This window comes from Acartia tonsa, chromosome 7, assembly GCF_053477335.1.
Source record: "Acartia tonsa isolate MP-2025a chromosome 7, ASM5347733v1, whole genome shotgun sequence".
In the NCBI taxonomy this organism is placed as follows: domain Eukaryota; kingdom Metazoa; phylum Arthropoda; class Copepoda; order Calanoida; family Acartiidae; genus Acartia; species Acartia tonsa.
The window spans coordinates 25,794,225-25,821,179 of NC_137266.1; the positions used below are offsets into that span (position 1 = coordinate 25,794,225).

Here is a 26,955-nt window from a genome sequence, read left to right on the forward strand (position 1 = left end):
TTATAAGAGCCAAATAGCATAAACAATTAAAGACATATCCATCTTATATACAAATAAAAGATGTTCTAAACCTTTTTTACTTAAATGTGTTTTGAAATCTTCACTACTATTTTACTTAATCATCCTGGTTTTATTTTACTTTTTTTCAACATAGTAAATCTGTACATATTATTAATGATTCTAACTTTTAGATACATTTTTAGTCCAGTCATTTAGTTTTAATTAACACCTAGAGCTGGGTATGTATGAAAAGGTGCTTAGACCATTAACTTTATAATTTGTAAAAGTGTATAATAGATACATTTTCATTAAACTCAGGGATCTTAAGGGATAAGACAATTGTCGAAAAATTTATATACATTTTCAATGATTACAATATAAATTCCTCCTTATACAAATTAAAATTATTGGTTTAAAAGTTTGGATACTGCTAGTTCTAAGTCAACCGATGCGAATTTAATAAAGTTTTTTTTTCAGCCAACGAACAAAATAACCTGGTTATAAAACTTTGGGTACCAGTGTCCCCTCCCTTTCGAAGATGATTAAAGTCCCTCAACAGATTATGACGTTACTCGATAAAATAACCAATGAGAGGCCAGCATCAATTTTACCATTGGTCAATTACAATGTATACTGGCCTCTCATTGGCTATTCTATTGTATGACGTCATAATCTGTTGAGGGACTTAAATAATCTTCCTCCCTTTCTGATTAAACTAGTGGCTATACTTCTCCCCAAAATGGGGAGGGAGTATTTAATCCAAAAATGTAATAGTTGATTTAAAAGATAATGCATGACAGATGGTTTTAGGCTATATTCTGACCCTCCCCCCCCCCCCCAATATTCCGATTTCGATTTAAGAACCCCTAGGTGATAGGGGCGAAGATACTAAAGACAATAAGTGACTATCATAGTTTATAAGTAGCTTTGCTTCAAAGATTTTAAAATAATTTTTAGGTCAATCATATTGTTTTTTTTTCTTCTAAAAAATGGAAACTATAGTTTTAGTTACATTCAAATCTTTCATTTTAACAGGGCTGACCTTTAAATCTAAAAATACAGTTGGTTTATCCCAAGAATGAAAACAGCAGGAGAAAATTGATTTTGAAAAAAAACATTATGACGACTGAATTTTTAATTGTCTGATATTTTGGGTGGTTTTGGCATACACAAATAATATTCAATATTGACGTATTAATACCCCCTTTTTGAAAAGAATCTTAGGATTTAATTAACTCTTTCCAAAAATGTAAGAACTTTTAAAAATAGATTGACTGTTAATGTGTCAAATACAAAATGCATAAAAAATCCTTTTATCTAAACTTGATAGTACACATGGAGGATAGGGACATTGAACTGTTAATTACACTGGTACCCAAAGTTTTAAATCCATGTTATATTGTTCTTTGATTCAAAACTTTCAACCACTAATTTAATCCATTTACGAGATAATTTTGTCTATCATCATTGGAGATTTAAATAAATTTATTGTCAATTGTCACACTATTATAGCATTTTTAGTATGGCTTCGAAACCGATTAAAATCCGCTGTATTAGAACTGGTTCTCAGTTATACTGAAAAATTCATTATTGGACCGTATTACAGACTATTATCCATGAATATTAAAATAAAATTTTCAAAATGATACCGTTTTGTTTGATAGCCCATGTCTTCCGTCCCTCGTGGCTAACAAAAATTTGTTTTAATCTTATAATTTTTCATTTTTAAATCCACGGAAAGCTGTCTATAATACGATGCGATAAATAACTATTATCATATCAATAAAACATTATTTTAATTTTCAGGTGGGACCATCCTGGCCTGTCAGCCGCCCTGGAATCTCTGTGTAAATTTGACAATATCAGATATGCGGCCTACAGACTATCATCAAAACTTATTTATCTAACTGAGGTAAGTTGTGAGATGTTGAGTGGGGGTAGCTTTTATTCCATTCTTAACCTCAGTATAACCAATATAACATAATTAAACCTTAAGTAATAAACAAATAAACGAAAAACCTCTTCCCCCTTAATTATATTTGTGTACATTTTCGAGGGAATTTTTGTTAAAATGGCTTGCAACTGTAATTTTCTCATTTTTTTCTGCAAATTACTATATTGCAGTTAAGCGTGGCTGTAGATTTTAAACAAATTATTATGTAATTATATTCTCCGTTTTTTATTATTTTGATCCATTTTCTAGTGCCTTGGATGTACAAATGTGCCTTTGGAGACCTTGCTAAGAGTAACAGTTCATCATGGCATTGTGGCTCCAAGTATTATTCTTGATAGCCAATATATAAGGTAAACATAATACCATGGTATTGTAGCTCCCAGTATTATTCTTGATAGCCAATATATAAGGTAAACATAATACCGTGGTATTGTAGCTCCCAGTATTATTCTTGATAGCCAATATATAAGGTAAACATAATACCATGGTATTGTAGCTCTCAGCATTATTCTTGATAGCCAATATATAAGGTAAACATAATACCGTGGTATTGTAGCTCCCAGTATTATTCTTGATAGCCAATATATAAGGTAAACATAATACCATGGTATTGTAGCTCCCAGTATTATTCTTGATAGTCAATATATAAGGTAAACATAATACCATGGTATTGTAGCTCCCAGTATTATTCTTGATAGTCAATATATAAGGTAAACATAATACCATGGTATTGTAGCTCCCAGTATTATTCTTGATAGCCAATATATAAGGTAAATATAATACCGTGGTATTGTAGCTCCCAGTATTATTCTTGATAGCCAATATATAAGGTAAATATATTGATGGATAGATAGATTATTTATACTATCTAATGATATGTGAAAAATGAATAAAAATAAAAAAAATAATGAGGAATGGTGTTTATATGTGTGTTCCTAAAGATCTAGTTAACTAACTAGCTGATTTTATTTTAATATTTTAAATAAATTTTTATAGATGTATACATATTTAGGAAGTTTAGGAAGCGTGGAAAAAAATTACCTAACACCCTACTACGAAAAGTAGAGGATGGCATTTTTAATACCTAGAAAATAAACCTCCAAAATTTAGGGCGAAACTTTTAGTATAATATCAAAAATAATTATCTGATAATTGAAATATTATTTCAGAGAAATTCTGCAGGATATATATAACTGGAGCAATCAGCAGCGTAGAAATTCTGGTGGCAGTATGTCCAGTCTACATGCTGGATCTACTGTTTTCTCAGAGGCCATGGCAAATTTTATTGAACAGGTATGTTTTTAAAATCTTGTTAAATGTGTTTTAATGCATTTTGTATTTAATAGTAGAAATACATCACTATTTCTTCTACTTCAAACTCAAAAGACAGTAATATATAATTAATGAACTTAATTTATGTCAGAAATTTTAAAATAGTTATAAAAAGATACTTTATCGTACATTTTCCTCAAAATATTTTTGTAAGATCTTTATTGCTGCCCTGCTCTTAGCCATTGTTGTCCTTTTTATGTGAATAAGCGAACAAAAAGTTAATGATACACAGAACTACAGAACAATTGAAATAGAGAAACAGTGAATTTAAGTATTTGAAAGGTTGCGTGATTAATTTGAATAAAAGGTTTCGTGATTTCTTTAAAAATATAAATATATTTTTTTTAGGTTCTGGACCCTGCACATCAAGGCAGTGTAACAAGTTTGGGTTTAAAAACAGTGATGACAGTTTTCAGCAGAGCAAGGCTCAGGGAAAAGCTTGTCTATCTTTTCAGAGAGCATTCACACAAGGTAATCATAATAAATGTAATTATAAAAAAAAATTAGGTTGTATTGGTTGTATTTATAACACAAACAACAATAAACGAAAGAAACGTATATTTTACGCCCGCTTTACTGATAAAAGTAACTGTAAACATTAAAAAATGCTAAATATGACAAGTTCAAGAAAAAATCATAAAGAAATATTCTGGGCTAGCATTACTTAGATACAAAGATGTATGTTAGACTTAAGAAACCCTAACGTCTAGACTATCCTAAGTAATTGGTCAAACATTTATTTTTTAGAATGTATGATATAAACCGATAAATAAGATAAAACATACAAATGACAATGAAATAATGTTTATTTATGCTTTTAGATTTAATTATTTGTTATTCAAGTTATCATTATTTTAGGGTTTATTGGGTCAGACCGAGTTGACCTTCTTGCTGTCCATAATATCCAGAATACCTGAGCTTCTAGGAGAGGGGATTATGTTTGGCAGTGGAGTTGTCACACAAGCTGTTCATACAGCTTTAAAGGTAAAATAATCAGAAGTTTTCTATGAGTAATATTATGGAAGCTCCTTATATGGCCTTTAAAACATGACGTCATTCAAAACAAATGATTAATGATAGGCCAATACACAGACTAAATTGCCGAAGGCATTCCAGTTTACATTTTAATTGACCAAAGGTAGTCCAGTATGACGTCATTTTTATAGGCACTATAAAAAGTTTCAATATTATGACATCCCTATCTTATGGAAAGGCAGCCATATCAAGATGAAAGTCTTATTGGATAAAAACAACAGTATTTGATACAGACATTTTAAGTAAATGTAATATGCTATCAAAAAATATAACATTAATATCAATTTACTTTGTATTTTGTACCGTTGGATATTAGACACACGGACATGCCCATAAACATAAACTTATTTGTGTTTCTTATTATTTCAAAATCTTTGAATAAAAATGATTAAACAATAACTATTTTAGATGGGAGGAGGGCGTGGTTTAACAGAGGAGGCGTGGCTGTACTGGGTGGGTCATGACCCCCCAGAACTGGTTTGGTTGACTACAAGCTACAGGCTGATGTCAGGAGCTGGTATCAAGCACAACCTGGCATGCAGTGTCTGTTCTCAGCCAATTATAGGACTCAGGTACATTGTTTACATATTTTGAATTAACAGGCACGCAGAGAGAGGCCGTTGGGCTGTATATTACACTAGTCCCCAAAACCATATAATAACGTTTTCTTATTCGTTGGCTTAACAACCTTTTGGACTTTTAATGAATTTTGATTGGTTGGTTCATTTAGTGTAGTGTCCAAACGTTTAAACCAATAATTGTAATATACAGAAGGAGTAATTTTGTGTATCATCATTGGGGATGTACATTAATATATTAGCCACTGTTTTATCTCTATAGATCCCTAATTAACAGAGCACTTCTAAAGCTTTTGTTGATTATAGTAGTAAAAGGCAATACATAAGAAAAGTAAATCAAAACAAAATAGTTTTTATTGGATTAAATCACAAATTAATATAGAACTACATGAAAAATATTTTTTTTGTGTATTTATTAGTATAACACAAAAGCTTTAAACTTTTGTACCTAGTTTGATTTCATTTAAATGTGAGAATATAAATGCAAATTTTTAGATATTTTAAAAACTATTTGGAATTAATAGCTATTATACCTCTAAAGTTGCCATACAAAAGTAGGTATTATCTTATTTAGATATCAATGTCTGCAGTGTTTGGGCTATGATTTGTGCCAGTCCTGTTTCTTCACAGGTGCAACCTCCAGGAGTCACAGGCCTAAACATCCTGTACAGGTACTTAATATGACCTTTCCTAGAACCGCAGCTACCCTATAACCCGATATGGCTATGTCAATAATTAGCTTTATGAAAATAAGATGTAATATGACACTAAACAGTTGGTATTATCAAAGTATGAAATTGAAATTAATAATAAATGTAATGAATAAAATTTAAATTTTGACATTCAATATTTTTGTTAGGAATATTGTTTTCCATCCACCAGAAGTGATCAGATGAAAGCCATGTTTGCCACCCTCATCAACAAATTTAAGCCAAGTTCCATCTTGAAACCGCGTAAAAAGGTGACCCGTCGGCTAACAGTTGACCGTTACGATGGTGTGCAATTGCGTAGCCAGTTTAGAAGTTCCCTACGGGAACAGCGCAATATGATTGGTAGCTGTCACCAACCCAAGTCAAATTCAACCAATAGTGTACCACTATTCAACCATTCATCCACCAATAGCGTTCCACTTCCACGAAGACGACTTACAAACGATCTTTTCCCGCCAAATCCAAGTGGAGCAGCTGCAAAACCGGTTATATCATCAGGCACAAGTACCCTGACCAGATCTGATCAAATGAGACGGCCTGTGCGAAAAACGTCCCGTAGCAGTAACTCACCTCGGGACGATGATCTGTACGAAGGTGTCCAGGTTGATGCTGGTCATATTGGTGTGTCCCCAGGTCCACATTTTGATGAGGCGCTGTATCACAGGATTTCACCTACCTCCTCTGGCTTTTGTTCAGGTATACTATGATTGAACTATACCATACTAAATATTTTGGTCTTTTTAATCCTATTTTGTATGTTTTTTTTTATTCCTTGGCCAATATCAAAGAATTAAAGCACAAGTAATAAGTCAATATAAAACGTGTTAGTAAATATGTTATAATTCTTTAGGCTCTGACAGTCAATCTTCCGATGTCCGCTCCAGTGACGAATTTAAAACCTCCACAAAACTGGAGAAACCTCCACGCAAGGGTCGTGACAAGCCTGACCGCAAAGCTAGCAGTACCAAACTAAAAAAGAAAATCTCAGAAAATCCGGTAAAATGTACGAAAGACGACCTTGCCCTAGTTGGGAAGAGTAGGGAGAGTATTGCAGCAGAGTTGGAGTGGGATGACAATGGCATTCAATTGGATACTGATGTGTTTGCTGATGAACTGTGGCTCAATCCAGGACAGGCATTCCAGAACAGTATTCTAAGGTTAGTAAGCATGGAAATTTGTTTAATAATACATTTTTTGCTTAACTTTGTGACAAGTAATGAAAAAAGTCCTAAATTCTCACTGAAAATTGTTTTAGGCAAGATTTAGACACAGGGGAAGTACATGTGTACAAAGAGGGGAAGAACACCACCCGAACATTTGACATACCAATGTCCAATGATACCTCCAAGAAAATGAGCCAACTACAGAAAAATTTATCAGCCAGCAGGGCGGAGATTTTCAGCATTATAGGTAATAAAATTAATCACAATTGTAAGGCAATTTATATTTAGAAGTTAAGTAAAATTACATATTTTATGTAATTCCAGGAAACATCTAAACTTTCCTATAAAATAGCCTAAAACATGCCAAAAGCTATTAATAGCTTTCCTAAAATCAAGATGCAAATTTCGCAAACTGTTTTAAGGATTAAAATACATTTACATTTGATAACTAAAACATAATTTATAGCTTACCAATGTGATAGGTAGAAAACGCAAAGGTTACATACTAATAGAATACATATTTGTAGGGCATTTAGAGAATGATGAAAAGAGACTGACCGCTAAGCTGCGCAGGTCTCCTGACCTGGAACAGCCAATCACAGAAGCCCAGGTATAACCAACTTAAAGATAAATTAAATTTTCGTATCATGGAAAGAAAACGAAGTAGCAGGCTTGGTCGTATTTTCACATTAGCTTTTCTCCTATTTATAACAACTGTTGGGGGCTCTTACCCTGCCGGGCAATCATTTACATATACCTAACCTAACCTAAACAAAAAAAGCTAATGTGAAAAATAATCCGCTACTTAGTTTTCTTTCCATGTTCCAAATTTTGTATTTTACAAACTGCCTCTATCATTTTATAAGCGTCAATTTGTCCTTTCAATGAAAATTTTATGGCAGTTATACTAAACTTAAGGAATAAGGATAAAATATGAAATGATAAAAAAATAAGACAGTAACAAACTTTCCTCAAAATTTTTGTTGTTGGGTAGAATTTTGTTTTAATCTCTTTTCTTGTCTTGATGTTAGCATTTTACTTAAATCTAAAGTATCAACCTTCTAATGTAACTTAAATTCTTAAATATTGAATAGTTCTTATCGCATAGTATTACACGCTTTTCCTCAACAGTTTAGCGGATTTAAAACCAACACGCATCAAGCGGTCAATGGATCCTATAAATATACACATTTGCTGAATCAAAACTGGTTTTACCTAAAATGTATCTGCTCCTTCTTCGTGTCTATAGTATTTCAAAGATTTTTAATAAAAATATGTGATTATTTGACTTTAAAATAACCTTTAATCAAAAATCATCTTATAGTTTAAATATTGTAAATATAATTTTGTCATATTTGTTGAGGCTTTAAAAAAATATTTTTATAGACAATTCAACACTGCATATTTAGGATGTATAACAGTGGTTATTTTATGCATTATTAGTGATATAAAAAGTCATGTAAAAAGCACTAATCCTAATTGATTAGATACTTAGCCGTTTATTACACAAAAGTCTATCTTTTCTGTTCTAAACCATTTTAAATTTTATATGGATAAAATTTTGATATAATGAAACAGTAAGTGGGATAATATATGACACGAAAGGTTCATTTAAAAACATTACTTTAAAAGATATACTTGAATACACTTCATTTACCATTTTATTACTTAATAGTTACTAGGTAAAGTAAATGTTTTTTAATTTTAATTGCATTAAAGTTGACAAAAATTTGATAATGATCATCTGATGTTTTGTATGTAAACAGTATGTATTTTATCTGTAGCTCAAGATTTCGATAGCTGATTTAGTTCTACACGCTAGGAAAGCTTCACGTACATAGGATCCAGGATGGGTTCAGGCTATTTGATTTTTAGATTTAAGTCTTAAGTCTGTTATGCCTTACGCCAGAAAACAGACCAACTAGATGCTAGGGGCACAATCGCTGATTTTTTATATAGAGATATATATAGTATATTTTAATTTAACATCAAATTAATGTCTGGTGTATTAAAGATTATTTAGCAATTGAAAACAATTTTTATTTAATTTTGTATCTTATTTAAGACATGGCAAAACCTTTTTTTAAATGTGATCATAATCTACATAGGTCAAAGATTTTGGTCGTTGTGAATCTATAATTGTAATTTAAAAAAACAAGACTTTTTCTGATGTTTGATTTTAATAGTAAAGCTTTTCTTTATTAAGGGTTGGTCTGTCTGTCCGCAACGGATAGCTCTTATCATTAATTTAGGCCTTTTATAATTATCCTATTGATTTCATACTTGGTTGGTTATTCCTTTAGTAGTAAGGTACGATTTAGAAAGCATAGCAATTCGACAAAATGTTTTAAACCTTTTTGTAATAAATACTACAACAAGGTACAACGTTATAAATGAGGCACATATATAATAAAGTCCTAAAAATGTAGGAATGTCCTTAAACAGTATGTTGTATTTTGCAACAAATTTACTTAATAGTAAAACTATTTAATGAATAATGAACTATTCAGTTTTTAACTAATTAGACTATACTTATTAATAACTTTCCTTTGATATAATCAATTAAATGCCTAATTTCTTCAACAATCTAATGTTTTAATGTGTTTGATAACTTATACTATTTTGTCTTTCATACAAAATTCGAGTGTTAAATTGCTTATTGTTTAAAAACTGTTTAAATACAAGTTAATGTTTAAGGACATAATTACATTTTTAGGACTTGATAAAGAGATGCATCGCTTATAACATTGTACTTTGTTGTCCTAGGAATCAGTATCCCAAAATTCAGTTCAATTGGATAATTTTATCACATAAAAATATGTTGTTTTAAAATTTTTAAAAATGAACAGTTTAAATTGGGCGTTCGGAAATTCTGGTAACGAGTAACAGGGGCGTCCAAGCTTTTTTTTTGGGGGGGGGGTAAAAAATTTTAGGGGGGGGGGTAATTCGTGTTTGGGGGGGGTAAAATGGCGCGCGAAGCGCGCCGAAATTTTTTTTTACCCCCCCCAAAATTTTTACCCCGGGGGTAAAATTTGATTGGGGGGGGTAATTACCCCCCCTAAAGTCTGTTGGGGGGGGTAAATACTCCCCCCAAATCTGTTGGGGGGGGGGTAATTACCCCCCCCAAACTAATTTACCCCGGGGGTAAAATTTTTGGGGGGGGTAATTTAATTATGTAAAAAAAGCACCAACCTAATCTATTAAGTTATGTGTGCTTCTCTGACCGCTGCACACATTATTTGTGTCAATATTATTTGTTATTTGTGTGATAACAAAATCTTCGTGGATTCCTGATAGGTACTTTGAAGATAGTGTTGGTAATCGGACACAGATGATTTCTGCCACCAAAAGAAGAAACAGTTTTCTGACTGCCTGCTTTTTTTCCTGCTACATCATCTCAAGCTTTTATTCAAATCTTTAGATTTCCTTTGTTTCCTTTCTTGGAAACATTGTTTGGTAACTTAACCCCATGACGCTTAACTTAGACGCCCGCCAGATGACCTACCTCCCCCCCCCCCCCTCCTCCTCACCAACAGTCTCACCACCTCTCTCCCCTCCAAACTTCTGTCAACAACCCCTCCTCATAACTTCAACTACACCTACGTGCCTACAACATCTATAAACCCGCTAGAAATCCTTTGTGTGCTTTTATTATCTATTTTAGTGTGTGTGAAAGGGAAAATATTTTTCCTTTATTCTTGTGCAGATTCCCCCATATTTTATGGGGTATTTTCACCCGCAAAAGCCTAGGGGCGGGTTCGCTTATTACAGTGATACTTTCAAATCCTGGCAAGAACTCTTGTAGTCTTTTTATTATAAGACTACCTTACAATTTTGACTTTTCCTCAATTTTGTAAGTCCCCAAAAGAGCCCAGTAAACTTAAACTGGGACCCTCCACCTCCATAATCTACTCCTGCCCAAAATGCTTGCTATAAATCAAACCAACCAACTCTAACAAACTAAACTCAAACACCAAACCAATTTAAACATTATCAATTTAATTGTGTATTTAGTTTATTATGCTAGTTATTAATATTTTATATGTATAACAGCTAACCCTTAACCTACTAACACATATCTAATTTATTAATTTTTTTAGTTCGTATTTTACTTATTTTATCATGTATGATTTTTTTCTGTAAGAATAAATCATTTCAACAACAATAAGTACTATCCTATAACATAAAGTAGTAAGTAAGGTTTATTTGACTATAGCTTCAGATTTCATTACTTTTAATACTGAGTTCTCCTTTTTAGGAAAGCTTCACATAGATCCCATGATGGTTCCACACTACTATAGGTCAATCCTTTGAGTGGTTTTAGGCTATTTTTCTCCTCCCTTTTTACCCTTTAGAAAACACGAGTTCTTAGATGCTAAGGGCGCCACTACTATTCAAATATATAGTAGTATCTCATTCTTTAGAACATAAAAATACAATAATTAACTCACTAACCAATGAACCAATATGATTATACTTTAAAGTGAAGCGTCTTATAGGTCCTGGTAAGTTTTATAACTAGTTTTGAGACACCCTGACATCCTCCCAAAAGAAATCGCCTATAGAAATTCTTTTTCATTATTTAATGAAATATTTAATTTAGTTAGGTATCTATTTTATGGAATCTTCAGTGCTTTACAATTACATCATAGATCCCCGGGATGGTTTTAGCCCTTATAAAGGCCCAAGCAAATAAAACATGATCAAACTATTAAATTTTTTGTTATCATGGATAAGAACTGTTTTAACTGGTTGGACTATATTAGGGTATAGTCCCTTTTGTGGCAACGCTCTTTAAGGGGCGTTTCTTCGTTTTTTTCACACAAGCTTCTCTCCTATTTCTAGCACCTGCGGGGGGCCAATTGCTTAACCATGTGGGGCAATCACCTAAACCAATATAACCTATCCTAAAATAAACTATCAAAAGCCATTTTAAAAATACGACGAATTGCCCCTTAAGGGGCGTTGCCACGATGCAAATTATGTAAAAGACAATAAAAAGAGAGAGAAACTAAAGAAAATTGGGATTTTAACAACAATTAACCAAAACAAAAATATATTCCAATAGAAAAATTTTAAGAGTTTCAGTTAGGGTACATCAATTTTTTTTAAGAACATTCAATTTGGGGGGGGGTAAATACCCCCCCCAAATTTTTTTTTTTAAATAACATTTATTTTGGGGGGGGTAATTACCCCCCCCAAAATCGTTTGGGGGGGGTAAATACCCCCCCCAAAATCGTTGGGGGTGCCTACGGCACCCCCAAGGTAGGGATAATTTTTTTTTGGGGGGGGTATTGTTCAAAAAATTTTGGGGGTGCCAAATGGCCCATTACCCCCCCCCTTGGACGCCTATGACGAGTAACTACACTTTCTAAGTCGTACCTAAATACTACAGGAATAACCTTGCAAAGTTTGAAATCGATAGGTAAATTCTAAATTAACGGAAAAAAGCTAACCGTTCCACTAAAAAAGCTAACATTTCCACCTTCAAATCTAACTTTTACTGACGGACAGACAGACGTACCGACCCTAATTATAGAAAAGCTTCGCTTTTAATAACAGTAAATATGTTGTAAATCAATACTGTCAGTATTTTTAAAAGCGAAGCTTTTCTATAATTAGGGTCGGTCCGTCCGTACGTCCTTCACAAACGGATAGCTTTTTTCGTTAATTTAGGCATGTTAGATATGTCATATCGATTTCAAACTTTGCATGGTGATTCCTTTAGTAATTAGGTACGATTTAGAAAGCATAGCAACTCTATAATTATTACAAGAATGTCCGTACATCCATTTTAAACATATTGATTTTTTTACTTTTTCAACAACAAAGTTTTATGTGATCTAATCATCCGATTGATCTGATTTTTGGTATGCTGATTCCTGGGACAACAAAGTATAATATTAAAAGCGAAGCAACTCTATGATAAAGTCCTAAAAATGTAAGCATGTCCATAAACATTATCCTGAATCAAGCAGTTTTCAACAAATTTACTTACAATTTTGCTTCGACTCTTATACATTTATATTCTGATTATTCAGTTCTGACACTATATAAGTGTTAATGTCCGTTTGTCCTACCGTTTCAGTGCTTCGCTTTTATGGATGTTGTCATAATTGTTTAGTTAAATAATATGTTGATTTTTCATTACTGTTTTTACTTTCTAAGTTTAAGATTTCAAGGTAAATTGAAGAAAAAAAGCATTAATTAAAACCAGAAGGTACCCCCGTTGACAATTTCATGAGTTATAATTAATCTACAAAAAAAAGTTTTAAAACAACTACTGCTTTCATGTGTTAGAGATAATATACATTTTACATCAAAGGCTATTTTAAAGTCAAATTAGCACACATTTTTAGTCTAATTCTTAAAAATTCTATAATCCGGAAGAAGGAGCAGATACAATTTAGCTAAAACCAGTTTTGATTTTGCAAATATGTCTATTTATAGGATCCATTGACCGCTTGTTGCGTGTTGGTCAAAAATCCGCTAAACTGTTGAGGAAAAGTGTGATTATGGGCAGCTTTCGGCTGATATTAAAATCTCATTACATTTTTACAAAAGTGTTATTAATTTTATGAGTTTTATTTTAATGTCCGTGAAAATTGACTATAATACGACGCTATACATTATTTGCAGTGTGGCTGAGAACTGGTTGTAATCCAGCGGGCATTAATCGGTTTCGATGCCATATTAAAAATCTTATTAAGTTTTAATTTCTTAACAGGAGCAGCTACAAAGATTAAAACAGATGATGTTCAATATATTTGGACCAAGACAGCCCATACCTGAAAATGCAGAGCTGGAAAGACAGCTTAATCTCTCAAACATTGGCCTATCACAGGTTGTTTATTGGTTTGGTAGTGTAGTTTGTCTATAACTAGTGGATGTCGTAATGTCTTTCCAATTAAGTTTGTAAAATAACCTGCACACATTTTGTGTTTTGGAGTATAATTAAAAAAAAAAAACTTTAAATAATGAATAGCTAAGCTATAGTTCACTTTGCCCGTCAGTCCGTAAAAGTATGTGGGAATTGTGGATGATATTTAAGACCGGTAGCTTAAATAGTTTTAGAAAATTCCATATAATATGAGCATTCAGTCTATAATTTACTTGGAATGTGTCGGTCAGTCAGTCGTGTTACAAAAATGTTGTTGTTTTGCGTATTTATTTACAATAACTGCAATGATTGACCTTACCAACTATCTAATATTTTTTTCTATTTAGGAAAGGCTTGAAATAACTGAAGAAGGCAATGGTAAACTCCCAACAGCCTCCTGTTATTCCCCAGTTGATGTCAGCTACCACATGTCCGGCACTGGCGGCCAGTTGGCCGCCCAACGGGCGCTGTCCATGAATTTTACCGGCAGCTCGAACCAGGTGGAGAGTACCCATCTGGAGGCTGGCGGATTTCTGGGCAGCTACCAGACACCAAAGACAATTAAGACGTCAGAATGCCTGTTCTCTCCCATTGTTTTTGATACTGATCCAGGTAAATTAAAAATTAATATGTATTTTTAACAGTAATGTTAATAAATCAAGGAAGACAATTTCTACTGAATAAAGAAAACATTTATTTTTTTTATCTGGTCGTTTCCACATATACAAATTGTAAAATATAAGACTAAAACCAGTTTTGTTAGCCAAACAAAATTTTAATATTTGTGGATAATTGTCAATAATACGATTCTATACATGATTTTTCAGCGTTGCTAAAGCCAGTTCTAATTGTTCAATATTAAAATATATTTTTTTAGCTTTTCATTTTAGTTAAATAAAATAACATAATTATTTTAATAAACAACCCAACATTTCTATTAATTTGTATCCATTAAAAATCCACCAAAATATTATTTTAAGATCAAGACGATAGTGGCGACATGACTGACTTTACCCTGACAAGATATCAGCTGAGTGATCTGACTACTAGGCTTGGTGGTACATATCTTTCTCAATCTAAGGTAATTTAGCTTTTCCAGAAGTTGGCAGAAAAAGTCTTTTTTAAAAAATATATAGTTTTTGTGGAGTGAGGGGACATGCTCTTTATTAAAATAGTCCCCAAAGTTTTATTATAAATTTTGTCTCGTTCGTTAGTTTAACAACTTTGGAGACTTTAATTGAAATTTTAATTGATTGGTTCATCAAGTTGAGTGTCAAAACGTTTCATCCACTAATTGTAATCTGCAAAAGGGGTCGTTTTTGTGTATTATCATTGGAGATGAACATCAATTTATTGGTCAATGTCTTATCACTTTAGATCCCTGATAGTTTTTACTTTTAATCATGTTTAATTCTTCTCAGTTATTTCTATGGCTCTTGGGACCTTTAAACTCATTAAAGTTATGGTTTTCATAGAAAGGGGTTTATCTCTAAAATATGTATTTTAATTTGGCAAAAATAAGAGTAAATACATGTATATTTTTATATAAAATTTAATAAATAATTCAATTAAGGACACTCTGCTTGAAATATCAGAGAAGCTAAAGGCCTCTGCCGTCAATGATGACTCTAAAAGCAGCGAGGAGCAGCTAAATTCTTCTGGCTTTAAAGAAGCAGTCGACGACCTGGAACATCTGATGAAAAGCCTCTCCAACCTGTTTGCAGATTTTAGCACCAGTCAAGATGGAGAGGAGGGGAGTAGTGGCTCCCAAGATAATAAAGAAAAAGGTACACAAGTTTCAATATCAAATGATTTTTACTAATTCATTCTGGATACTTTGTTACTATACAGTTCTAACGTTGTTTATGGATATAATTATTATTGTTTGTTTGTCTTTATTCAATTCAGTGTGATCATTTTCTTCATTTATAAAAGTCGTCATCTACATATTCTATTTTGTTGAATAACAAATCCGTACATCAAGATCTCACCAACCATGTACATATATATATTCTCCATTTTAGGGGATTTTCACATTGTTTAGACGAATTTATTAAAAGCGAAGCTTTTCTATAATTAGGGTAGATCCGTCCGTCCGTTCGTCTGTTACGGATAGCTTTTTTCGTTAATTTAGACATGTTAGAATTGTCCTATCGATTTCAAACTTTGTATGGTGATTCCTGTAATATTTAGGTACGATTTAGAAAGCGTAGCAACTCTATAATCACTACTAACATGTCCGTACGTCCATTTTAAAACATGTTGATTTTTTAATTTTTGAACAACAAATTTGTATGTGATCTAATTATCCGATTGGTCTGATTTTCGGTATACTGATTCCTGGGACAACAAAGTACTATAATATAAGCAAAGCAACTCTATAATCAAGTCATAAAAATGTAGGTATGTCCATAAACATTATCCTGTATCAAGCAGTTTTTAACAAATTTACTTACAATTTTGCTTCGACTATTATACATTTATATTCTGATTATTCAGTTCTGACACTATACAAGTGTTTATGTCCGTTTGTCCTACAGTTTCAGAGCTTCGCTTTTATGGATGTTGTCATCCTTGTTTTATTACAAAGATTGGGCAATAAAAATAACTTTCTTTCATTTTCATTTTATTAATAAGAGAGGTGGTGGGTATTTTGCTCGCTTGGCACTTTGAGGGTAAGCGCCAATTTTCAATAAGGTTTTGATTTTGCATATTTTTCAGTGTCTTTTGCGGAGAAATACAATGGAATTCGAGGGGAGCCTGGAAGAGTTCTAAAAATTGTGGCACAATTAAATCAGCTCATCACACATACTAAAGAATCTAACATTTAATTAAAACTTTTTATTATAAAAAAATTATCAAAGCAGCTTATAACAAAAACTATTTTTTCTTTAAAAAATAATTTAAAAAACATTATTTTTCTACTTTTCTATCATCTTTTAAAATGGCATTATTGCTTCATTGTAATTAATATAATTTTGAAATTACATAAAATTGATTATATATAGTTTTGCCTATGATTGAATGTTGAAACACATATTTCTATGTGATTCCAGCTATAAATCATTACATAAAGTTAAATTTTGTTGCATTTACTCATAATTCCCATTTAAATATGTATAGTTATATTTTATTAGTCATTTTTTTATATCATTTTGTTATATTGTATAAATTTTGGACTATATAATAATAAATTATTTGTATACAATACATTTTTATATTTACAATATATTGAATTGCAAGGAATAAAATATATATATCCTATTATTTAAAGTAGTGAGCGTTTTTTTTGTCAGTTCCGAAGGATCTTGCCAACCGCTCAACCGATATTGTTCTCCTATACAGTGAAGCTTCTTATAGGTCCTGGAAAGGTATTAAACTATTTTTCGAGAGGGTGTCTTCATCCTCCTCTCCCACAAAAAAATTATAACTCTTGAAACTTAAATTTAATATAGGATGAGGTCGACTTTTCCTCTCCTACCAGTGCAGTGCCCCTAGAGGCTTCTAGGGGGCGTAGCCTCTAGAATATAATAAAGCAATGAGTTGTTAAAAATAAAAATAGAAAACGAATTCAGTGAAGAAAATTAAATCCATCTATAATTTATAGTCATTTGATTTATGCTGACAATATTATGTCTTTTAATGCAACAATTCGTTAATGTTTTCAATGCGTTACTAAAAGTATAATAAATATTAAGAAAACTTTTTAATAGATTTTGTAAAGTTATGTTACTATGTATTATGGTTCCAGTAAATACTTAACAGAATAAAGATAATAAATTCAAAAGTTTTTATAAACAAGAAAATGTCTAAAATAATTCAGTATATTAAAGGCTGGTTTAATAGAAAATAGTATCAAGTACATATTTTTCTTCAAATCAACTCAATTTATCAACAAAAAAATAATTCTAAAGGTTTCGTGATTTTGGGGGACTATACAAGTAATTATAACATTTTTATTCACCCATACAAGTCCAAGGTTGAGGGTAAACCTGATTTTACCCCCTTAAAAAAGCTTTGATTTCCTTGTATCCGCCTCACGAATATTATTTTAGATTTTTTTGCATGTTGGCAAAACCGTATTTCTAGCTTATAGGAAAGAATGACAAATAAATACAATTTCGTGAATTCAGCTAAATTTTTGTTTTATGTTTTAGATATTTATTTATCGCATCGAATTATATTTACAGTTTTCCGCGGATATTAAAAAAAAAATTTTAAGGTAAAACCAGTTTTGTTACCCCCGAAGACCCGGGCTAACCAAAATGGTATTAATTTTATGATTTAATATTTGAAGAAAATTGTCTGTAGTACAAAATTATACTGGAAAAATGTATATTTTAAATTAAGTTTACAATCCTATTTCTGACTTATTTTGTCACCCTGATGGCATGAATCCTGCAAGCACCAATACAAAAAGGTGCAACTCAAAATTAATGGCCAAAGTTTGGTCAATTCGTTACCTTCAGAGAGATAAAAGTCAGGGAGTGAGAGGATACCTCAGCTATCATTAATTTTCCTCCCATATCCTATTATATAAAGTATTAAGCGTTTTTTGTTTGTCCCGAAGGATCTCGCTAATTGCTGAACCGATATTGTTCTCCTTTACAGTGAAGCTTCTTATAGATCCTGGGAAGGTTTTAAACTATTTTGGGGAGGGTGTATTTCACCCCCCTCCCCCCAAAAAAACTATTGTTTTTACTCTTTTGCAGCTCAAATTTAAAATAGGATTTGGTCGACTTTTCCCCATCCTACCTTTTTTGCCCCTAGAGGCGTCTAGGGGCGTATCCGCTAGTATTTTACATATTATTGTCAATGTTGTCTTTTGAAGAATTGACCTGTTGACATCATGTCAACCATCATAATGACGTGCAAGGGGGTAAGGTAAAAGGATTTTACCGATCCCAACAAAAATCTTAAAATACGTTTGATTTACCACTCCCCGCGCCTCCCCCCCCCCCAAAAAAAAAAAATAAGAAGCTTGAATGTCCTTGAACCATGACCACTTTTATTATATATAGCCTAAAACAATCCCAAGACTTGAATTTGAAAATAAAATAGTCTAAACCATCACAGGAATTATATGAAGATTCCTAAATTATAGAACCCAATCGCTACAGTAGATATTTATATCTTAAAAAATTTAGCCCTCTAGCTCTAATAGGAACTAAGATAATAGGGGGGGGGGGCATTGAACGCCCCCCCCCCCCCTCGACCGATTAAGGTGCGGCAAGGGGCCCGACTGTAAAGGGTTAAGCTCCAGACAAAGATCAATTTCTACTTAATAAATATAATAAAGTGAAAGTATCTTTTTTATATTTTCTACCTATCAAATACAGAATTTTATACATTAAACATCAATTAATCTTCTATTGTCCTATCCCTGTATCCCATGATAGAGATAGAAGCTGTGTTTACTACTTAGTTTTAACTAACTTCAAACCTTTTATAGACTTAGACTACATGTATCAAATTGATTAATTGCAAATCATGCAGAGTTTGATGGAGTAATTGGGTTAACCCTAATCTTCATAAATATATTGGAATTTAACCCCATGACAAATTTACTGCCTCTCTTTTTTTTTGTGGGAGGGATGAGGATATCATCATTTAAACACCTGAGGTGAATTCTTTTTAAAAATTGCCTCACTAAAATCAGTTTGCCCCACTAAAAACAGTGAGGCTCACTAAAAATTTAGAGGGGATAATTTTGCCTCACTAAAATTTTAGTGAGGCAAACTGATTTTAGTGAGGCAAAAGTTTTATTAACCCTTTACAGTCGGGCCCCTTGCCGCACCTTAATCGGTCGGGGGGGGGGGGGCGTTCAACGCCCCCCTTATTATCTTAGTTCCTATTAGAGCTAGAGGGCTAAATTACTTAAAAATTTCAAACGGCTGTAATTTTCTTATTTTTGAAGCTAGAAGAAAATTTTTTTTCCAGAAAATGTTTATCTTTATGTAAATTTTACATTAGAAATATCAAAATATAAATTTCAGCGGCCGCAGCTGTACTTGGCAGCTGCCAGCCGCCGCAGTCGGCGGTCGGCAGGAAAACGGCGGCGGATCTTCATGAAATTTTAATACATTATGTAGCCATGTAAGAAAAGCTTAAGTTTAAAATTTGAAGTCTCTAAGTCAAAAATTGCGGACACAGGAGCCTTTTAAAGATTTCTGGAGACTTGGAGGATCAGGACCTGCAGGACCATACCTGAAACCTGAAAGTGACTTGAACACCTGTATTTCATATAAGGATGTACTACTAGAGGATTTTTTAGTATTTTGGTATGATAAAATGCTTTGTTTTAGTCAAAAAAATATTTTTGCTCTTTACCTGGATGACCCTGCCAGGTTTGCTGGCATCCTGTGCCCGCCAGGGTGGAGATATTCAAAAAATTCCAACTCAGTTATGTGTCATACCCATACTTAAAAAGTCAAGCAGTTTGGACTCTTTATCTTTCACACACAGAAAATGAGATAGAAAAAACCGGTTCAACGCGCCCCCCCCCCCCCCCTCGACCGTTTAGGGTTAAGGATTCACCTCTGGAATATTACCTCTGCCTTCCCCATAAAATTTTCAGAAGGTTATTGTCCTTAAACCCCCCAAAGTGATTTAATAAAAGACTTTGTACCTACTATCCTATTTGAGATTCATCTTTTTATGAATTTATGTATTAGCATGTTATGATATTGGAAAGAATAAAAAGATGCAATATGCTTCAGTCAAGATTTTATCTAATATTATCCCTCCAATCTCAAAAAGGCCCAGAAAAACCCACACCTAAAAATTGAACACAGTAATAGTGTCTGACTGATTATGACGTAACAAAAAAAATTAGCCAATGAAAGGCCGTTTTTGACCAATGGTAAAATTTATAGTGGCCTCTCATTGGCTATTTTTTTTTGTTACGTCATAATCAGTCAGACACTATTACTGTGTTCCTAAAAAAATTTTTCAGATACAAAATTTGTGGATTGTATTACCCCCCCCCCCCCCCTTTATTTATTTTTTATGTGGAAAAAATAAACAATGGGAGTTTTTAATCACATCTTTAAATGGCTAAAACCTGCCCTGAACACCTGACAAAACATGACAATTTATAAGATCTTAGCAGATATACAGGTTATCAATGATTCTGTTCCATTACGATATAGAATTATTTTACCATCATCATATTATTATCAGTATATTTTTAGTGTTAATGCTATAAAATGGACACAAACTCTAACAATTTCTTTGGTCTTAAACAATAGTAAACTGTACTAGTAACTTATAAAGGGATTGGAAGGATGTTATGAATCTGCAATATCTCTAATATTGTATAGCAGTATCAAAGGGAACTTTTTTTACTGTCACAACAAACTAATATGTCAACATCCATAGCCTTCTAAATAATTTTCTATATGTTAGATTATGCTTTGATTCAATTAAAAATGTTTCATCTGTTGTAAAGAGAGGTTAAGAGGCCAATTACCATAAAAATTCATATGCTAGCCTGAGAGTTTCCAAAGTTTTACCTCCTTTGGCTAACTTAGGTACTTATATTGGATATGGCTCAATATCATTATGGCTGTTTAGGTAAAAAATAATATATAAAATTGCGATCCTCTAAGCCATTAATTTTTTTAGAATTAGAACCAAAACGTTCTTATTTCTTCTTGCCTAATCCTATATAACAAACCAGGGTTCTTAAGGAATAAGACAATAATAATAAAAAAATACCTCTGTTGTCGAGTACATGATAAAATTGAAAAGTTTATCACAGACCAATAATAGATAATTTCAGACTTCGAAAGTTATAAAACCAACGAATGGGACAACGTGCTTAGGGGTCAGTCAAAATTACAGCCCTTCCATCCCTGCATGGCAGCAGAAGCTTCTAGGAAAAACCTTGAAATCTGTTTAAACTTTATAGACAAACTTCTTCAGAAATTGTCAACTTTGTTAAAAATTAATGTATTTATCTCTTTAGAAATCTTAATCATCTAAAATTAAAGGATATTTACGTCCAAGCTTATTTTTATTTGGGATGAAAACCTTAATTTTGGGTATATAATTGCGCGAAAATTGGTTTAACCGGAGCACCATAAAGATATTAAATAAATACACTTTTTTTTGTATTTTGATTGTGATTGATATATCTCATATTGACTAATACCTTTAGCTGTGACACAAACAGTCAAATAATTTAGGTCCAGATTGGTTTGAAGTATTGTTTATCTTGCACAAATATTTCTAATATTAGAACCAGAATTCATCTTTATCCCTTTTATATTATAGAAATATCAAATGTAAATTACTAAAATAGTTCCAAGTTTATGAAATATTTGATAAAAATTCACGCAACCTGTCTGGTTCAATTGGGAGCAGTCAATGAATTTTAGGTGTTTTCCCACAAAGTACCATTTGAACATTGAAAACCCATCACCACTCATTTTGAAATCAATGAAAATAACCCTGTGGGCCTACCTAGTACTAAATGTAACCTAACCTACCCTGGCCTAATGTAACAACAAACAAGCAAAAAACTACCATCATCCCCTTCCCTTTATAAAAAAAATGCTAGTATGTCGGGTTCATTGCACAACAGGCATTTTGAAGGAAATTGTCGTGATCTTCATTTTTAGCCAATGATTAAAAATGAATGACTGCCGAACCCTCTGAAACATATTTTTTCCCTAGCAGAGACAAAGTTTAACACATCATGAAATTGAATTTAAATTGAGTTTAAGTTTTTTTCTTTTATATAACCTAAAATATATAGATTTTAGAAGCAAAAATTCTCGAAAATCTAGTAATCTGAAGAAAAAAGTTCACTCCGATTTATCCATTTAAGTTATCCATTTAAGAGAAGCTTTACATAAGTTTTAGGCTATTTTGGCATTGGATTTAAATCTTAGGATGATTTTTTTCTTTCCTTTTATACCCATTTGAATAAAAAGCACCTAGATGCTGAGGGTGCAACCGCTTGATTAAGATATAATTTACTCCGCTCCTCAAGGTATTTGAAAGACGTATAAGCTTATTATTATAATCTTTAAGTATTTATTTTAAATTTTATTTTGTCCGTCTGACTGTTGACTTTCCTTAGTGCTTACGCCCACCTCTACTACCTTGATTCCGCTCTGATTTGTGGTTTCCTTCTCATATAGATTTCGTACTATAGAACAGTCAAGCAATTTTTTGCCTTTATGTCCTCTCATATTAGTATCCTTCTTAGCTCCTTTTTAATCAAACACTTCAAGATGCATACAATAGCTCAATCCCTTGAGGTAACTGGGTGATGCCATTCTAATATGTAAAAAGACATCTTTTGGTATATAAATATGTTGAGTCTGTAATTTTAGAGTTGTGATATCTCTGCCTATAAGTGTTATTGAAAGCTTTTTTATAGTGTCTATAAAAAATTAGTGCCATTAGTAATTTAGTTTGTTGATTGGCCTATAAATTCTTTTTAAATATATGTAATGACGTCGTTTTTATAGACACTATAAAGAGCTTAAAATTTTATACTTTGATTGGGTGATTATTTATGAATGCGATAGGAAGAGAAAATTTACAGTTATTTTTACAATCGCAATAATTTACGAACAAAGAGCAAAAAACAAGAATTATGCGGTTGTGATATCTCACCAATTTTTGAAGTTGTGAGAGCCCTCTCAGAGAGAGGCCAGACAAATAAAGAATGCCTAAGGCGAACTCATCAAAATCTAGGTTGGTCCTTTAGTAAAATCGCTATTTCTTCAAAATTTGGCACATTTAGCCAAATGAAAAAACACTGAAATTAGATTAATAACCCTTATATGTCTGTTTAAACATCCAACGTTTTGATTTTCAGTTGCAAAAACAATAGGTAGCTCTTTATAGTGCCCATATAAAATAATGGATTATTCCAATATGACGTAATTCTTTATAGGCACTATACAGAGCTTCCCATAGTAGGAACGTCCAAGCAAGGGGGTTAAAGTTGTTATTACAGCCCCAAAGCCACAAATACACGATGCAAGAAAAAAACCTTTGATAAATGCTAGATGCAAAGATTCTAAAAGTCAAAAAGCACAAACAAATGAGAATATATTTTAAGAATCTGGTCTGTAGCTGCTTAGCTGTCAAACAAATAAACCTGTATCTCTGTCTTTTTCTCCCTTTCCTGCTTATTGAAACAGCGGATATCAGTAGAAATTTAGATTTACCTATATTTACCTAAAGGGAGAATATGACTTTATAGTTACAGCACCATATTTATTTAATGAGGAGGAAAATTGTGTTTTATGACTAATCGCTGGATCGATATATTTCTCCTTTGCAGGTATGCCTCTTATAGGTCTAGGAAAAGTTTTTAGCCATTTTGGAGAGGGTACTTTAACCCCCCAAGAGAAATTGCCCTTGGAAATAAATATTCCCACCCCTCAAAATATTTTTACTTTTAAAACTAAAATTAAAAGTATAGGGTCGACTTATTCTACCTGTTCCCTCAAGTGCCCCAAGAGGCCTCTGGGGATTTAGCCACAAGTATATTAAATATCAGTAAAAAATGTACAATATATACATATTGGATGAAGTTAGCAGCTTTAGTAAACTGGAGTGTAACCATAGCCCATACTGTGAAAATAGACCTAGAAACTTTTATCTCCAGACTACTTTGTTGACATATTTATCACTAGGAAATCATTATAAACAACTCTATAATCATTAAACTTTAGCAAATATCTACTAATAGTTATTTCTCGCATCGTATTATAAACAGCTTTCCGCGGATATAAAATGTACAATTATAAGATTAAAACTGGTTTTAATCCTATGATTGTACATTTTTATATTCGTAGAAAGCTGGATATAATACAATGCAAGACATAGTTTTTTTTGTATGGATGAGAACCGGTTCCTTTCCACCGGATTAGAATGAATACGAGAAAACTTATTGGTATTTTGAATTTATTTTTCAGCTGTTTATTAACTAAACCTATAACCTTACTGATACTTTAGATAAGCCGTAATGTTATTTGTAAAAGCTAATCCGTTAGCTCTTTTCGTTATTTAAGGCATGATAGAATTTTCCTATCGATTAAATGATGATTCCCGTAACGGTTAGGTTTGATTGAGTAAGCGTAGCAACTCTATAATCAGAAAGTCTTTAAGTCAATTTAAGTACGACGAATCCCAATCTGTCCTATTTTTGAGCAAGACGATTCCTATATGACGTCATATAAAGGGAAAAGAAAAATGAATGGGGGGGGGGGGAAATCCCTTCAAAAGAGATGGGAGAAAAGGGAATCGTCTTGCTCAAAAGTGATTTTTAATTTTGTCTTTTTGAATGATACAATTATTCTATTTATCTGATATTTGAAACATTGATTCGTAGGACAACAATATACAATATTTTATTAAACAGAGCAGCTTTATAATCAAGTGCTAAATGTATGTATGTCCTTTCGCAAATTGGCATCAGGTTTACATACATTTAGTTTATAACTTAAAATTCATATTTTGCTTATTAATTTTTGACACTCTACAAATGTTTATGTACCATTCTTTTTCCATTTGATTTCAAAGCTTCGCTTTTATAAACCCTCTCATTCATATTTTTTTTTATAAATATATACAAAACACATATTTTCTCGCTCGAAAGAAAGTTTTAAAACCGCAGACAAAGAGTTAGAGAAGAGACTTGATATAAGAAGAGAAAAGTCATATTTTGTGATTTATTTGAAAGATAGCCCACAACCTTCCGACCTTCCCCATTTAAAAACTTTCCCGACACTAACCTTGTAATTCGTAGTGGGGCAACCCATTTCCCACATCCAACTCAAGAAGAACTTGAATTTAAAATTTACATTTCATAGTACATGTAATCAATTTTTTAAGCTGGTGAAAGTATTTGATGATTTTAGTTTGCTTGGATTAGGTTAGGTAAAGTTTGGCTGAGGTTGTTTATTGGTCAGCTAAAAAAGAGTTATGCTTGATCTCCATAAAGAATCTAACCTAAATAAAATGTAATACTATTTGTTAGGGGGTTGACCTCCTTCCAAACCTTTGTTTAAACGTTTTTTCAGGTAAGGGCTAGTAAAGAAGGGAATATTATGAAACACACTGAAACTTTTAGGGGACTACATCACTTTCTTACCAACAAAAGTAATAGTACTTTCTCTCAAAATTTTATCTAAAAACTTTGTAGATTTTTTTTTCTGAGTTTTGATTTAGATTTGACACGAAAATGTAAATATGCATTTCTTGCTAGATTTTTAACATCAAAGAAAAATATTTTATTATATTTATTTAAAACTGTACATATATGAAAAGTCTAAGAATTTTAATGATGAAAATGTTTTTGATGGTTTCAAATAATTTACAACACTTTGAACTTAACAAAGCGTTTGAGCTCATAAAAATAAACAAAGATGCTTCTAGTGCCTAATTAAAAAGGCCGTCATTCAATACAAATGACCAATTATAGTCCAGTGATCATTTGAATTTACCAGTAGTAAAATGTACACTGTCCTATCATTGGTCATTTGTATTAAATGACGTAATTTTTATTAGGCAGTATAAGCTGCTTTAAGATAAACTTTTTAAAAAATTAGCTGTAATTGTTTGTGTGTGTGTGTGTGAGTGTGTGTGTGTCTCGATAGATCTGGTAATCCAAAGTATCTATTGCTCTTCAATTTTAAGGAAAGTTTGATGATGGTCCAGAGAAGATTTTAGTCTTTTTAGATAAATGTACGTTTGTCCCTTTGTTCTATACTAGCAGCTGTGACTTTCTATTCGAAGTGGAAGTGATGGAAATGAAAATAGCCTAAAACCATCTTAATACTTAAATCTAAATGATAAAATAGCCTAAAACCATCTCAGAACTTATGTAAAGCTTTCCTTTAATTAAGAACTAAATCTTATTAGTTATAATAACCTTAAGCTTCAGGCAAAGAAAACCTTACTACTTTGTATAATACTGGCGGCTACGCCCCTTGAGGCCTCTAACGACACGTAAAATTGTTTCTTTTCAATCTATATTAAAATCAGCTATTTAACAAAAATGTTTTTCGCCGATAGATGGTGTTAGTTATGTTTTTATTTTTGTTGATTTCTCTGGGGAGGATGGTGGACCGTGGTACCCTCCCCCAAAATAGTTATAAACCATCCCGGTACCTATAGGAAGCTACCCTGTTAAGGAGAACCCGATAGGCTGAGCGGTTAGCGAGATCCTTCAGTGCAAATAGTCAAACAGACATTGTAACTAGTGTGTGTCTGGTCGTTATTAAACTATCTTTAACTTCCTAGGGTGCTTAGTATGCACATAATCGTCCTAACT

At 32.3% G+C, this 26,955-nt stretch overlaps 1 protein-coding gene across 1 annotated transcript in view; it reads left to right on the forward strand.

Moving 5' to 3' along the window:
* LOC145325154 (uncharacterized) overlaps positions 1-16,860 on the forward strand; it is an 85,902-nt gene extending 69,042 nt beyond the window's left edge. The window contains exons 2-17 of the mRNA XM_080168010.1: positions 1,807-1,912; positions 2,204-2,304; positions 3,124-3,247; positions 3,635-3,757; positions 4,145-4,270; positions 4,730-4,893; positions 5,474-5,570; positions 5,759-6,305; positions 6,460-6,766; positions 6,865-7,019; positions 7,300-7,382; positions 13,500-13,616; positions 14,000-14,264; positions 14,633-14,733; positions 15,226-15,439; positions 16,374-16,860. Coding sequence (XP_080024136.1) covers positions 1,807-1,912; positions 2,204-2,304; positions 3,124-3,247; positions 3,635-3,757; positions 4,145-4,270; positions 4,730-4,893; positions 5,474-5,570; positions 5,759-6,305; positions 6,460-6,766; positions 6,865-7,019; positions 7,300-7,382; positions 13,500-13,616; positions 14,000-14,264; positions 14,633-14,733; positions 15,226-15,439; positions 16,374-16,483 — 2,740 coding nt within the window. The 3' untranslated portion in view covers positions 16,484-16,860. The remainder of the gene's footprint in view (positions 1-1,806; positions 1,913-2,203; positions 2,305-3,123; positions 3,248-3,634; positions 3,758-4,144; positions 4,271-4,729; positions 4,894-5,473; positions 5,571-5,758; positions 6,306-6,459; positions 6,767-6,864; positions 7,020-7,299; positions 7,383-13,499; positions 13,617-13,999; positions 14,265-14,632; positions 14,734-15,225; positions 15,440-16,373) is intronic.
* The last annotated feature ends 10,095 nt before the right edge of the window (positions 16,861-26,955 follow it).